Below are 13,719 nucleotides of genomic sequence, written 5' to 3'. Positions count from 1 at the left end.
ATCTTTTAGATTAGTCAATGAAAACATTATTAGATAAGCAATTATTATTCAGCATTTGCTGGTGGCAACGTGCTGGATAATGCATCTTGTCGATTGATTGATTCCATCTAACCATTGCAAATCGTCCTTGTTCAAAAGCGATTTCATCTGAGAATTGGTTAAAATCCTCTTCAGCAAATTCTCTTCGTTCTCCTCCTCCTGTTCCTTTATTGCGTTTTTCACGCATTTTGTGTAAAACAGTCGACGTCTGTTTTTCGATCTCTTGATCACTTTATTTGCGATTGGTACATTATCTTCTTTTCCTAACTTCTTCTCCATTTCTACTACTTAGACTCAAATTTAGATATATTTAACAAACCACAATTTCTATACTACTCGAAAATACAAATATTTAGAAAAAAACAAATATGTTTTTGTAGTAAATAATGAAATTAAAAAAATTATTTGTGAAATACAATTTAATAAGTTTGGAGCTTTTAAATTTGTTTTGTAACTGATGTAGGTGTCGCTGCAAGCAGTAACTCTTAACCTAATAGGATTTGAGCGGGAAAAGGATTTAACTGAATGGACGTTGTTGTTGTGTTTTGGTGTTACATGTTAGAGTATTCTTATAAAGTAAGTGCGAACGAAGATGATGGATCCACAGGATGTAGATCAAAGATCTAGGGAGTTGCAGAGCGAGTACCTGGACTTCCTCGACGACGAGGTAATGTTGTCTTTTTGAAATTCAGTAAATTGCATTCATCAATTCATCATCATCATGTTTTTGTTTGTAGGAGGATCAAGGGAAATACTCTCAACTGGTCAAGAATATGATTGCTGACAACAAGAGGAGACTGATCGTGAACATAAATGATTTGAGAAAGAAGAACCCAAAGAGAGCTCACAGTTTGCTCAATAACGTCTTCGAAGAGCAAATGGCCTTTCAGAAAGCTTTGAAGGAATATGTGGCAACGGTTGCCCACGATTTTGGTAAGCTGCACGATGATCTGTTCATTGCGTTCGAAGGGAGCTTCGGAAATAAACACGTCACACCGAGAAGTCTCCAGGCGAGGTTCTTGGGTAACTTGATTTGCGTTGAGGGAATCGTGACGAAATGTTCGTTGGTGCATCCGAAAGTCGTGCGGAGCGTGCACTATTGCCCAGCCACGAAGAAAGTGATGGAGAGGAAGTACACTGATTTAACGTCTTTGGAAGCGTTTCCCGCGAATTCCGTCTATCCCACCAAGGTTTGTTTGTTATTTAAATTTTTCTTTAAAAATTTTCTTATTTTACATTTAATTGTTTTAGGATGATGATGGAAACTTATTGGAGACTGAGTTTGGGCTTTCCAGTTACAAGGATCATCAGACTGTGACAATACAAGAAATGCCTGAGAAAGCACCCGCAGGTCAATTGCCGAGGTCTGTTGATGTAATCTGTGATAATGATTTGGTAGACAAATGCAAGCCTGGAGACAGGGTGCAGGTGGTGGGGAACTTCAGGTGTCTTCCCAATAAGCAAGGCAGTTTTACAAACGGTACTTTCAAGTGAGTTGAACTGCATTACATATATGTGTGCAATGAAAAAGTTTGATTTCGTTTATTTTGTTTTAGAACTATTGTGATTGCTAATAATTTGAACCTGCTGAGCAAAGAGGCGAATCCGTCGATTTCGCGTGAGGACATTGCTCGCTGCAAGAATCTGGCTAAAACCAATAAGAACGTATTTAATTTGCTGTCAAAGTCGTTGGCGCCGTCGATTCACGGGCACGATTATATAAAGAGGGCCATACTTTGCTTGCTGCTGGGCGGCGTGGAGAAGATTCTGCCGAACGGAACGAGGCTGAGAGGAGACATCAACGTGCTTCTAATTGGAGATCCGAGTGTGGCGAAATCGCAATTACTTCGGTACGTGCTGTGCACCGCTCCGAGGGCTATCCCAACGACAGGAAGAGGATCGTCCGGCGTCGGTCTTACAGCTGCTGTTACCACCGACCAAGAGACCGGGGAGAGAAGATTGGAAGCAGGAGCCATGGTGTTGGCAGACAGAGGTGTAGTCTGCATCGATGAGTTCGATAAGATGTCCGACATAGATAGGACGGCGATCCACGAAGTCATGGAACAGGGCAAGGTTACCATCGCCAAGGCGGGTATCCACGCAAGTTTGAACGCTCGCTGCTCGGTGTTGGCGGCCGCCAATCCCGTTTACGGGAAATACGATCAATATAAAACGCCGATGGAGAACATCGGTCTGCAGGATTCGCTCCTCTCCCGTTTCGATTGCCTCTTCGTGATGCTCGACTCGGTGGACGAGGATCAAGATCTGAAGATATCCGACCACGTGGTGAGGATGCACAGGTACAGGAATCCACTGGAGCAAGACGGAGACGTCCTGCCGATGGGCTCGAGCGTGGACATGCTGAGCACCCAAAACCCGGACGCCTTCACCGGCGAGAAGGAAACGCCGATGTACGAGAAGTACGATGCGCTATTGCACGGAAACAGCCGAAAGAAAACGGACAAGATTCTGAGCGTCGATTTCATGAGGAAGTACATACACTTCGTGAAGATCATCAAGCCAACATTGACGGAGGAAGCGTCCGAGATCATCGCCGATGAATATTCGCTGCTCAGGAGCGAGGACATGCTGGAGAACGACGTGGCCCGAACGCAACCGGTGACCGCTCGGTCTTTGGAAACAATGATCCGTTTGGCAACGGCCCACGCGAAAGCCAGGATGTCGCGAGAGGTTACCGCGCAGGACGCCAGAGCCGCCATCGAGCTGGTCCAATTCGCATACTTCAAACGCGTCCTCGAGAAGGAGAAACGCAAGAGGCGCAGGAACGGCGAATCCTCCGACGAGGAGAACGAGCAAGTTCCCGATGAAGACGAAGAGGTTGCACCTAGAACCAAGCGAACACGGGTATGTCTAATCAATCATTCTTTCGGTTGGATTTATTTCAATGAAACCATTTTTGCAGCGCCGCACCGTTGACGCTCCGGAGCAAGCAACACCGTCACAGTTAGAGACTACAGAACTTGAGGAAACCGTGGCCGAGCAGAGCGTCATGGAGGCGGAGGAGAGCTCGGAGATGGCCGTAGACGAGACACCGTCGCACATAGACGACAATCGTTTGACGCTCTTCAAGAGCAGTCTGCAGAAGGGTTTCCGCGAGAACCGAGTGCAATCTCTCAGCGTGCCCAAAGTCCGCTCCATCATTAATACCGCAAATAGCGCCAATCCGTTCACCGATTCCGAGATCAAGGCTGCCATCGATAGAATGACTGACGATAATCAAATCATGGTTTCTGACGACATCGTCTTCTTGATCTGAACTTTCCATTCTTGCTATTTATTGCTGCTGATGCTGCTGCTACCAGTTACTAACTACTATTTTTGTACGATTATTTTTAAATAAAATGTTAACATTTTGAATTGGGCCGTCCCTTTTTAAATTAATAAAAGTTGATGGCAGCGCCAAAAATACTAAACTATAACCTTAGCATGAACGCTGGTAGATGGCGAACAGTTTTATATCATTCGCAATGGCGGAAGAATTTGTAACTTGACAATTGCGCCATCTCCGGATCCCATTGCAAAATCATTATAGTTTAGCCTGTTTTGGTAGCTTTAAGAATTGAATTTGGTTTCAAAATGTATTTCAACTAAAGAATTGTAATTATGATAACTGATTGTATTCGTTTTCGTTTAATTAATGGAACAACGAACGTTTGAAAGTTGCATTGCAGCGACAGCTGTCGGTAGATTTTCAAACTTAACTGTTTATTTTGAAATTTAAATTTGAAAATACGCTATCTAATCACGAAAAGTACGTTTCTAATAGGAAGTAATCATATGTTAATTGATTTAAATGATAAATTGATAGGTAATTCCCTTGTAAGATGCAAAATTTACTTTGAAGAAATGCTAGAATATGTAGATCTGGAGCATTGGGAAAAGATATAATGTAATACAATATCGTCTTTGTTTCATATTCTTTTGTAAATTAAGTTCTATATTGTAAGTCCTTATATCCCCACCAATAAGGATAAAACCGCGCGAAACTTTGCAAATTAACCTAAAAAATCGCATAAACACCAAGTGCAAATATAATCTGTTGTAATTTGTTCCTATTTTGTTGTATATTAAAATGTCCCTGAAGCGAGGAGCTTTGGTCGTGCTGGAAGGTGTCGACAGATCAGGAAAGTCCACGCAATGTCGAAAACTGGTGGAATCTTTGAACAGCAACCAAATCAAATCCGAGCTGATGGTTTTTCCTGATAGGACAACTCTCATAGGTAAAATGATTAATACGTACCTATCCAACAAGGAATGTGATTTGCACGATAAGGCCATCCATTTGCTGTTCTCTGCAAATCGATGGGAGAATGCTGAGAAGATGAAGGAACTCTTGCAGAGTGGTGTAACTCTGATTGTAGATAGATATTCATATTCTGGCATAGCATATTCGTCCAGCAAACCAGGTAGATTTCCATTTCATTGAATGATCATAATCATTTTGTTGTTGTTTAATTTAGGTATGGATATTGAGTGGTGCAAGACTCAAGAGCTAGGATTGCCTAAACCAGATTTGGTGTTGCTGCTGACTCTTGGTAAAGAGCAAATGAACAAGAGACCTGGCTTCGGTGATGAGAGGTATGAGAATGATGATATGCAGTCCAAGGTGTTGAACATTTTCCATCAGTTGGCTGATAATACGTGGGAGGTGGTCGATGCAAGTCCTAGTATCGATGAGGTGCACAAAACCCTGCTGGATAAGATAATTAAAGTCAGGGAGGACGTTGCCGAAACGAACTTGGGCACTCTAAAATTCAAATGTTGTAAATAACAATAATATCACGTGTACCACAAGTTGTATCATTCCACTTTTAGTTTGTATTTCAATTATTTATTTGTATTTTAAATTTATCTGCATCAATTTACGTAATAAACAGAAACTATTTTTTATTCAATCGCATTATTTACCTAAAAAATCTGATTTTGATGCAACTTGTGATGCATGCGTATTGCAGTTGGCGTGCCTGCTTCTTGTATTTGTTTTGTTGGTAGAAGAATAGTTGAAACGAGAGAGGTTAGCTTGTGTTTTGTTTTTCTGTTGTTTTCTTTTTGGTGCGTTTTTTAACAAATACAAAGATATGGATGACGACGATCTGACCGTCTGGTGTGGAAACCTGCCCTGCGAGATCGACGAGGAGATTCTGTACGAACTTTTCCTGCAGGTCGCACCGTTGAAGAAGGTACGCATTCCCATGCAGAACAAGACGAACAGACCGGCAAATTTCGGTTTCGTCACCTTCAAACACCTCGAATCGGTGCAGTACGCCATCAATCTGCTGCACAACACGAAACTCTTCAACACGCACATCGTGGTGCGACAGAGGACGAAGAATGCCCCAGCGCAGAACCCCTACGATGGAAATTCGTCTTACGGTGGTGAATTCAACCACGACAACGGTGCGATGATGGAGACGCAGCAGAAGTTCTATCCATCGGATTGGGACGATTCTCACAAGAACAAGAGGAATAATAAGTACAAGAGGCACAACGAACGCAGGTCATGGAATGACTATCATGAGAACGAGGGGCAGCATCATGGCAGAAACACTGATTCGTACAAGAAACATGATAATTACAGGCACAAGCATAGGTATTCCGATCAAAACAGCAGGAAGAGGCACCTGTATTAAGACATACATTCGACAAAAATGAACACTTGTGACTATATAAATATAAAACTGTGTACATATGTACAAAATTGATATTGTATTTGACTGAAATATATTACATATTGTATATATATTTGAACCTGTATCATTGATTCTACGTAAATAATAATTATTAAGTATTTCGATTTCATGTGAGAATACAATTTTACACTTTGTATTATTAAACCGTATAAATAATAAAAGTTTCAAATTGATTTTTGCTTTGTTTCTATGTACAACTAATTAATAAAAATTAACAAAACAGATAATCTAGAATTAATAAATTACCAAGTAGGGAAACATAGACTTACAGAATTATATAATACGACCATACCTCTTCAAAAGGAATCCTTCAATTGAGACCCTTGATGATGATGATGATAACAAGGAACGGATGTTAACAGCGCCATTAATGATGAACTTATAGTTCAACTGTTTTGGCGCTGTTTCGCTTGAGGAATTCGAATTAAAGCGTCTAATATAAGTTGTATAATTATAAAGATGTTTGTAATCTGTTTGCATAAGTATTTACAGTTTTAAATGATGCAACAATAAGTTATTAACGTTGTGGTGAATGATTGAATGATGCATTGCAGCGCCATCTATCGGTGAGTAATTGAAATTTTTACGATTTCTTTACTGACAGATGACAAATTTGAATTTAAATTGTTTGAAAGTAATTAAACAAATGAATTTTAGTTAATTACTTGTAAATAATACGATTTGGATTGTGAAAGTTATCGTTTATTTTAAAGATTTAGATGGAAATGTACATGATTGTTCTTATATAATGTATGTGTTGATGGTTCAACGCAAGTCCGGGCGATTGCTCAGAGTATTCTTGATTCGCAGAAGCATCGTCGTGTACCAAGAGTCGAACCTTGAGACAGAATCGTAAGATTGGACGGCGTCTGTGAAAGCATCCACGTTCTGTTCCTCCAAGGAATCGAGTACGCTTTGGATGAGCTTGGATTCTCTGGAATCCTGAAAGGCCGGACACATGAGGACGTATCTTTCCAAAGCCAACTCGGCGTTCACGACGTCGACGCACAGGTGACAGAGCAGCGCCCTGAACAGGTACTCCTTGGTGCAATACTTCAAGAAAGAGTTGTCCACGGATCGTCTGGCCACGTCCTCGTAAACCTCCACCGCTTTCTCGTAGTTCTCCAGAAGCGCCACGTGATGGGCGACCTTCAGGAAACACTTGTTCGCCGAAGAGTGGTTCTCCTCCCCGCGAAAGTACTCGCCGGACTGCTCGAAATGCTGCACAGCCTTCTGCGGTTCGTCGTTGGCCTCGTAAATCTCCGCGATGTTCTGATGGTGTTTGGCGGCGATCGCGAATCTCCCCATGTCCGTGTAAATGTCGATCGCCCTCAGATAACAATTCACCGCCTCCTTGGGTTCGGACTTCTTGTAGCTGTTGGCCGCATCCAGATGGCAGACAGCCGCGTCGTGCCTGGACCCGGCTTTCGTGTGCAGATTCGCTGCTCGACTGAAGGCGTCTCCTGCTTCGCTCCACTTCTTCACCATCTTGTAGAGGTTACCTGCTCTCTGGTAGCAGTCCGCAACCTCCTCGCTCTTCGAAGTCGAACCGAACAACGATCCGAAGAAACCCTTCGACGAGTTCAACTTCTTCTCCGCTTCGGCCATCAGGTTCTGCGCCTGCTGCTCCTTGCTCACCATGATCGTTTTTATGGAAACATCCGATCGCAAACTGCTCTCACTCACTTCACTTGTCAAACACATGACTTGTTCTTGTTACATCAGTTAACTAGATTCATTTTATTTTTTATTTTTTTCTTCTTCCAACATTTCCCAAGACAAGACAATAGCAAATAAGAAAACAACAAATTCATCAGCGAATGCATAAAATGTTTCCTTCAATCTAATCAAAATACATGTTATTATTCATCTTAGGTAACACAGGAGGTCAATTCAACTACTGCGATCGTCAATTACAACGAACAAAATCAAAACAATTACGAAACTATGACAACCTTAATTTTCCATGGCAACAAACTCAACTACCATGGCGATATTATTAATATCTCATAATTATTCTAAAATTCTTAACTAAATTACTTTGTAGAAAATTTTGTTTTTATTGTCTTTTCTTTTACAAATATCTTCACAACGATAAGATTGTACTGAATTATTTGGAAATTTTGTGATTTCCATCGAAAAATTGTTCTTCCTACATACCTACGCAGATAATCGAGTAATTTACATATTTGTACAAGTCACGAACTTGCGAGCTCGAAAACGATTACAATAGTTTAGAGCTATTTACACAAATTCAACATAATCAGCTTATATAGCAACAAAATGATAATTGTTGTAGCCACGTGCACGCGCCACGTTCTCGTTCATCTTAGCTTTTCTCTATCATCTATGCATGTAAATGTTTCCTTGTTAATTTTTGGAACACTTAAATTTACAAGTTCATATCTTATAGCAAATTTTCCTTTGATGTTTATGTACATTTTTTGACGTTTGACATTTCATAGCTTCAATTCTGACAGCTTATTAGAAGAAAACTATAAACGACATTATATTCTCTATAGATTTATCTTTAATCGAGAAATCAACTGAAATACGAAGACAAAGAATTGCTTATTACAAGAACATATTTATACTCAGTTTTGGGCAGTGGAAAAACGCAAATTTCTTATCGAAATGTCATCGAATGAACGAAAATATCTTTTATCCATGACCCGAATTTCCGTCCGCGAGAAGAATTTAATAAGCGCGTTACCGAAAGTAGCATAAACAATGCTGCAGACTATAGAGGTTCCCAAAAAACAAGTGATAACCAGAAACAACAACAACAACAAAAACAAAAATTGAAGGCATATGCTAATGCCCTAACGGCAGTTCTCTAATCCTTACCAAAATTGGTATAAATTAGATAAAAAATATATTTAAAAGATTACTCTTATCCGCCACCAAATAAATTAGCGCTGCACAGGGCCGCACTCGAAACAAAAAATAAACAGTTTCTAATAAAGACAAAGCACATTTGATTTTCAAAATTGGCGATTTTACAACTGGTTTCGTCATTATTTTTATAACTCAATTTCAATGAGACTAACAATGAATTAACTGCAATTGTTATTACTATTAAACAGTTGAATTAATTAGTGTAAATTATAAGTAAATCAGGAATTAAACAAGTGTAAATACATTCGCTTTTTATTTGTAAATTAACAGAAAAATTACCAAATTGAATTTGGATTAAAGTTTATGTTTTAATGAGAATTAAAAGTTTAGCTGTTAATGTTATAGCTTTCTATTAGTTAACATTGTGGAATTAGTTTAGTTAATTACAAATATTAATTGATTGTTATGTTTCACTGCTTTCTAATTATCGCTGATTTATGTAATATCTTGTTGTTATAAGACTTGAAGGTTTTTTCTCGTGTTAATGAAATTGCTGTGATTTGATGTGCGTTTGATTGGATTCGGGTGTTTCGGGGCGGCGAAGAGAAAGGTCTTCGCACAATGAGCAGCAGCAGCAGCAGCTAGGCGAGATGCAAAAGGAGAGGGCTTTCGTGGAGCCTTGGAACACAGTGTTTCTTTGGATAGTTTTGATATCGTTTTCCTATTTACATCGATCGAATCGATCGGAGCGCGAAGACCGACTAAGTGAGTGCGGTCCTGAATGTCGTGAATTCGTCGCATAACTTTGTGTGTGAGTGTGTGTGTTTTTCGAGTTCGCTTAATCAAACGGCACCTGCAGTGTGCGCGTATAAATACCGTAATGCTCGTGTTAGAAACGTGAAAAGTTTTAGATTTTTTTTCTGTATTTTGTCGTTTTGTGAGTAGAAGCAATGCGCTCCAAAGTTTGTGTGATCGTCGTCGTCGTCGCTCTTGCGGTGACCCTTTCGCTGGCACAGGAGAACCAAGGGATCGCTCACAAAGGTAAACTTAACTTGGAGGTTTTTCAGTTGATCGGTCACAAATTTCGTTTCGTTTTGCAGACACGCGTTTGGTCAGTCGAGGCGATGTCTTCTGCTTCGCCTGCGTCACCGGTCTGGACGCTATCATTCTGAAGAGGAGAGTCTTCAAGTTGAAAGATGGCAAGGTCCAGAAACACCTCTATGTCTTGTGCGATACATTCGGAGCTCTGGTTTACGATCCGGCGGTGTGCCGTGGTATGGTCGACATCCATCTAGTACGTAACAATTACAAAACACTTTAAGAATTTATTTTTTTTCCAATTCAAATTATTAGTTAATGTATCAAAAACTCTAAAAATCTATGTAATTAACATAGTTTGAATCAAATTTGTTTTGAGGAAAAATCACTTATAAAACACTAAATTTATATCACGAATTGCAAGAAGACCATAATCATTACAGAAACACACGTACACTCATTTAATTCTCTATAATGTTAACTTTAAAATGTGCATTCAGATAATACTGTATTATTTGCAGTTTTTCTGAAAATTAATGAAATGCGAAGACACTTCGTGCTATGTTTAATATCCATCTAGTACGTAACAATTCTTTAATTTGATACTTTTTTTCTTCTAATTTAGTGTTTTCTAAAGCCTGAGTATTCAATCATTAGTTAATGTATCAAAAACTCTAAAAATCTATGTAATTAACATAGTTTGAATCAAATTTATTGTGAAGAATCACAAAAAAACACTAAATTTTAATCACGAATTGCAAGAAGACCATAACCATTACATAAACACACGTACACTCATTTAATTCTCTATAGTGTTAGCTTTCCTATGAGCATTTATAAAATGCTATATGATTACCCGTTTTTGAGATAATTATTAAATTGTGAAGATAGATTTTTTTTTAAATATTAAATTTTTAGAATTATTTAGAAAACGCGGCAAAAGCAGACAAACTTTCATTTTATTCATCGTTCGGTTACATTTCGTATGCTCATTTAAATAATGATATACCCTTAAGCATTATCGAGAGAATTGCTAAATTATATTGCACAGTTTAAATATTGATAATTTCAATTTTGTTAGTAGCAAATGAACACAGTTTTAGTTAAAATAATTAACAATTATATACAAAATATTCGAATTCTTTGATGTTCTGGGCAAGTTTTCACAATCGAAACTTTCGCAATAAACGCAAACTTTCGTCGCTCACTAAACGATTGAAATGCTATTAGGTTCCATCTTTTTCGCTTATACAAATACATTTTCAAGGCTCAAATCACATATTTTTTTTTTGACTGGAAACCCGCAAATTTCAAGGTTTTTTTTTTCTTCAAATTTTCGTCATTCCTCAACAATTTAATCTTTGCTTATTGTTCTCGTAACCTTAAACATTATCTATTTAATACGGGAAATCAATTACACATTGATTTTTGATTGAAAAACGTGACGAAATTTGTCTTTTTGGAAATGCTTCACAAAAGTTCAAACGTGAAACTTTCGCAACGCGTGCACCAGAACATCATGTGCACCGAGAGAAACAAAAGAGCAAAAGTGAAACAAACGAAGGTGTTTGCATGGAAAAACGAAACTCGTTTGTTTCATTTACAAATACGATACACAGAAATTCCCTGAACGCGTTTAATTCGAAGACCATTTTTAGGATCCGATTGTGAACTTTGAAGCTGCAATCGAAGTCTGTGATAATTGTTCGTTTTCCAAGGATGATGATTGCACAATGTTTGGTTACGAAAAAAGGAAGTTTACTAATATTTTGGGATAACTTGTGAAGAGTTTTACACACAAGTAGAAAAGAAACGACGATTATCTAAGAATACTTAAAAGATTTTTCATTTTAAAGTGCGAATAAGTGTTTCTTTGCTATAACTACACGTTGTTAGTTGTCTTCTGAGATAAGTAGTAATAATTAATGCTGATTCAAGGTTTTAGCTTTTATTTAAATGTATTTTTTTTGTTTGTTCATTGGATAATTTCCCAATAGAACTGATTCTTATGTTGTAAATAATTATATGTAAATTGTAGGTAAAAATTGAGGAAATCAACGTGCGAATCATTGTTTTTGTTTTGTTTTGCAGAATATGATTCTGTTCTTGATTGACAATAAGAAAGACGTGAAGGGGTCCGACGCTTGCGGGTTGCTTCTGCAGAATTTCAAATGTTTCAATTCGGAGGTATCTAGATGGTCGGTGGATGTGCCGAAGGGAAAATCGCCGCCCAAGAAATTGGTAAGTTTTTTGTTGTTGTTGTTGTTAGTAATTGATTCAAAACTTTTTGATGGGATTTCAGGGAGATTCGAGCAGGGAACCGCTGAAGGTGCTGCACGTGACGGACATCCACTACGATCCACATTACGAGGCGGGAAGTTTGGCCACCTGCAGGAGACCGATGTGCTGCAACAGGGACAGCGGAAAGGTTAAGAACGTCGCGGATGCTGCAGGTTTCTGGACGGATTACAGGGAGTGCGACGTTCCTGCCAGATTGATCACGGAGACGTTCAAACATATTAGAAAGAATAACGTAACGTTTATTAAACAAATCGACTCAAGTTCATTGAAATTTACTTGTTTAGAAATTGGATTACATCTACTTCACCGGCGATATAATAAGTCACAGGATTTGGGAGACTTCGGTGGAAGGTAACAAGAGGGACATCAAGTTCATCATGAGCGAGTTCAAGAAGCAGTTTGGAGATATTCCGGTGTATCCGATCTTGGGAAATCACGAGCCTCATCCGTTGAATCTGTACGTTGTTAATCTTTATCGTTAAACGATTGATTGATTGTTTCTTTTAGCTTCGCTCCGGATGGACTGAAGAACACGGAATTCTCTACGCAATGGCTCTTCGATTATTCAGCTGAAATGTGGAGCGATTGGCTACCAGAAAATACCAAAGAAACTATAAGGAGAGGAGGATTTTACACTGTTTTGGTGCGGCCAGGTTTCAGGATTGTCGCTTTGAACAGCAACGTGGCTTACACCCTGAACGCCTGGTTGTTGTACGATGACGTGGACATGTATGGACAGCTCGAGTGGTTTGCGAAGACTCTGGAGAAGGCCGAAGAAGCAGGAGAAAGTGTCCACGTTCTATCGCACATCCCGTCCGGCGATGAGTACACTTACTCGCCTTGGGGTAGAGAATTCACGAGGATCGTCCTCAGGTTACCCATTCGTCGTCATACAACAATTTTACTAAGATCATAAGAGATTTCTTGCAGATTCTCGAACACCATCACCGGTATGTTCAACGGACACACGCATTTCGACGAGTTGAACATCTACCACGATGGAAAGGATGCCACGAACGTCGCCTTCAACGGCGGAAGCCTCACGCCCTTCTCCGACGTCAATCCCAACTACAAGATCTTCGATATAGATTCCATCAATTTCGTAATATTCTACTATTACTACTACTACTACTCATCCTGTCTAATAACACTTCAATCTTTCTAGGATATCTTGGATTATCACACCTGGATCTTCAATGTGACTGAAGCGAACAGGAAGCAGACGCCGCCGGAATGGTACAAACTCTATTCTTTCAAGAAGGAGTACGGTGTTAAAGATATGTCCGGAAAGGAGGTTTTCGATTTGATAAAAAGGATGGTCAACAGTTCGACTCTGAGGCAAACATATTTCGAGTAATAACAAATATCTATCATCTATTCATTATCTATTATTATTATTCATTATTCTGTCTAATCTTTTGCAGGAATAAGGTGAGAGTAGGCGACGCTGCTCTGGCGAAAGGTTGCGACGAGGATTGCCACAAAAATAACATCTGCAACATGCTGACAGCCGAGTACAGCAATCGAACTCTCTGCAATAAACTAACCAAAAATATTTATTAAACTAGAATTAAAACATGTTGATGACAGTACAAACTTAAATAAAACGAGTTTCAATGCAAAATACACAACCTTCAGCTTTCATATGCATCTTTTGGATTCATTCTATGTATTACAGTTTTCGAGAAAATCAATGAAATGTAAAAACACTGCTTTTTCGAGCATTTTTTAACTTTGACGGAATTACAGCCAACACGATAAAACCACAGTAATATATGAATACACAGTATCA

At 39.1% G+C, this 13,719-nt stretch overlaps 5 protein-coding genes across 5 annotated transcripts; 4 read left to right on the top strand and 1 right to left on the bottom strand.

The window, feature by feature from the left end:
• The first annotated feature begins 510 nt into the window (after positions 1–510).
• On the top strand, positions 511–3,381 carry LOC108561423 (DNA replication licensing factor Mcm3). Its single transcript, XM_017919352.1, has 5 exons — positions 511–706; positions 777–1,229; positions 1,291–1,529; positions 1,596–2,904; positions 2,963–3,381. Exons 1-5 carry the CDS (start codon positions 632–634, stop codon positions 3,314–3,316), a joined length of 2,430 nt encoding a protein of 809 aa, XP_017774841.1. The 5' UTR covers positions 511–631; the 3' UTR covers positions 3,317–3,381.
• Positions 3,382–4,015: 634 nt separating this feature from the next.
• Positions 4,016–4,950, top strand: LOC108561407 (thymidylate kinase). Its single transcript, XM_017919322.1, has 2 exons — positions 4,016–4,466; positions 4,521–4,950. Exons 1-2 carry the CDS (start codon positions 4,133–4,135, stop codon positions 4,829–4,831), a joined length of 645 nt encoding a protein of 214 aa, XP_017774811.1. The 5' UTR covers positions 4,016–4,132; the 3' UTR covers positions 4,832–4,950.
• A 98-nt stretch (positions 4,951–5,048) lies between these two features.
• On the top strand, positions 5,049–5,786 carry LOC108561408 (heterogeneous nuclear ribonucleoprotein D0). Its single transcript, XM_017919324.1, has one exon. The coding sequence runs from the start codon at positions 5,139–5,141 to the stop codon at positions 5,688–5,690; it is 552 nt and encodes a 183-aa protein (XP_017774813.1). The 5' UTR covers positions 5,049–5,138; the 3' UTR covers positions 5,691–5,786.
• Positions 5,787–6,456: 670 nt separating this feature from the next.
• LOC108561410 (alpha-soluble NSF attachment protein-like) lies at positions 6,457–7,498 on the bottom strand. Its single transcript, XM_017919326.1, has one exon. It carries the CDS (start codon positions 7,452–7,454, stop codon positions 6,516–6,518), a length of 939 nt encoding a protein of 312 aa, XP_017774815.1. The 5' UTR covers positions 7,455–7,498; the 3' UTR covers positions 6,457–6,515.
• Positions 7,499–9,487: 1,989 nt separating this feature from the next.
• LOC108561406 (sphingomyelin phosphodiesterase-like) lies at positions 9,488–13,551 on the top strand. The gene is made up of 9 exons (XM_017919321.1): positions 9,488–9,629; positions 9,689–9,882; positions 11,718–11,867; positions 11,929–12,159; positions 12,212–12,384; positions 12,435–12,800; positions 12,858–13,029; positions 13,093–13,280; positions 13,352–13,551. Exons 1-9 carry the CDS (start codon positions 9,539–9,541, stop codon positions 13,488–13,490), a joined length of 1,704 nt encoding a protein of 567 aa, XP_017774810.1. The 5' UTR covers positions 9,488–9,538; the 3' UTR covers positions 13,491–13,551.
• The last annotated feature ends 168 nt before the right edge of the window (positions 13,552–13,719 follow it).

This window comes from Nicrophorus vespilloides, unplaced genomic scaffold, assembly GCF_001412225.1.
Source record: "Nicrophorus vespilloides isolate i.1.1-1 unplaced genomic scaffold, Nicve_v1.0, whole genome shotgun sequence".
Lineage (NCBI taxonomy): Eukaryota > Metazoa > Arthropoda > Insecta > Coleoptera > Silphidae > Nicrophorus > Nicrophorus vespilloides.
The sequence above is the reverse complement of the archived record's forward strand: the minus strand, read 5'-3'. Positions and strand labels throughout refer to the sequence as shown.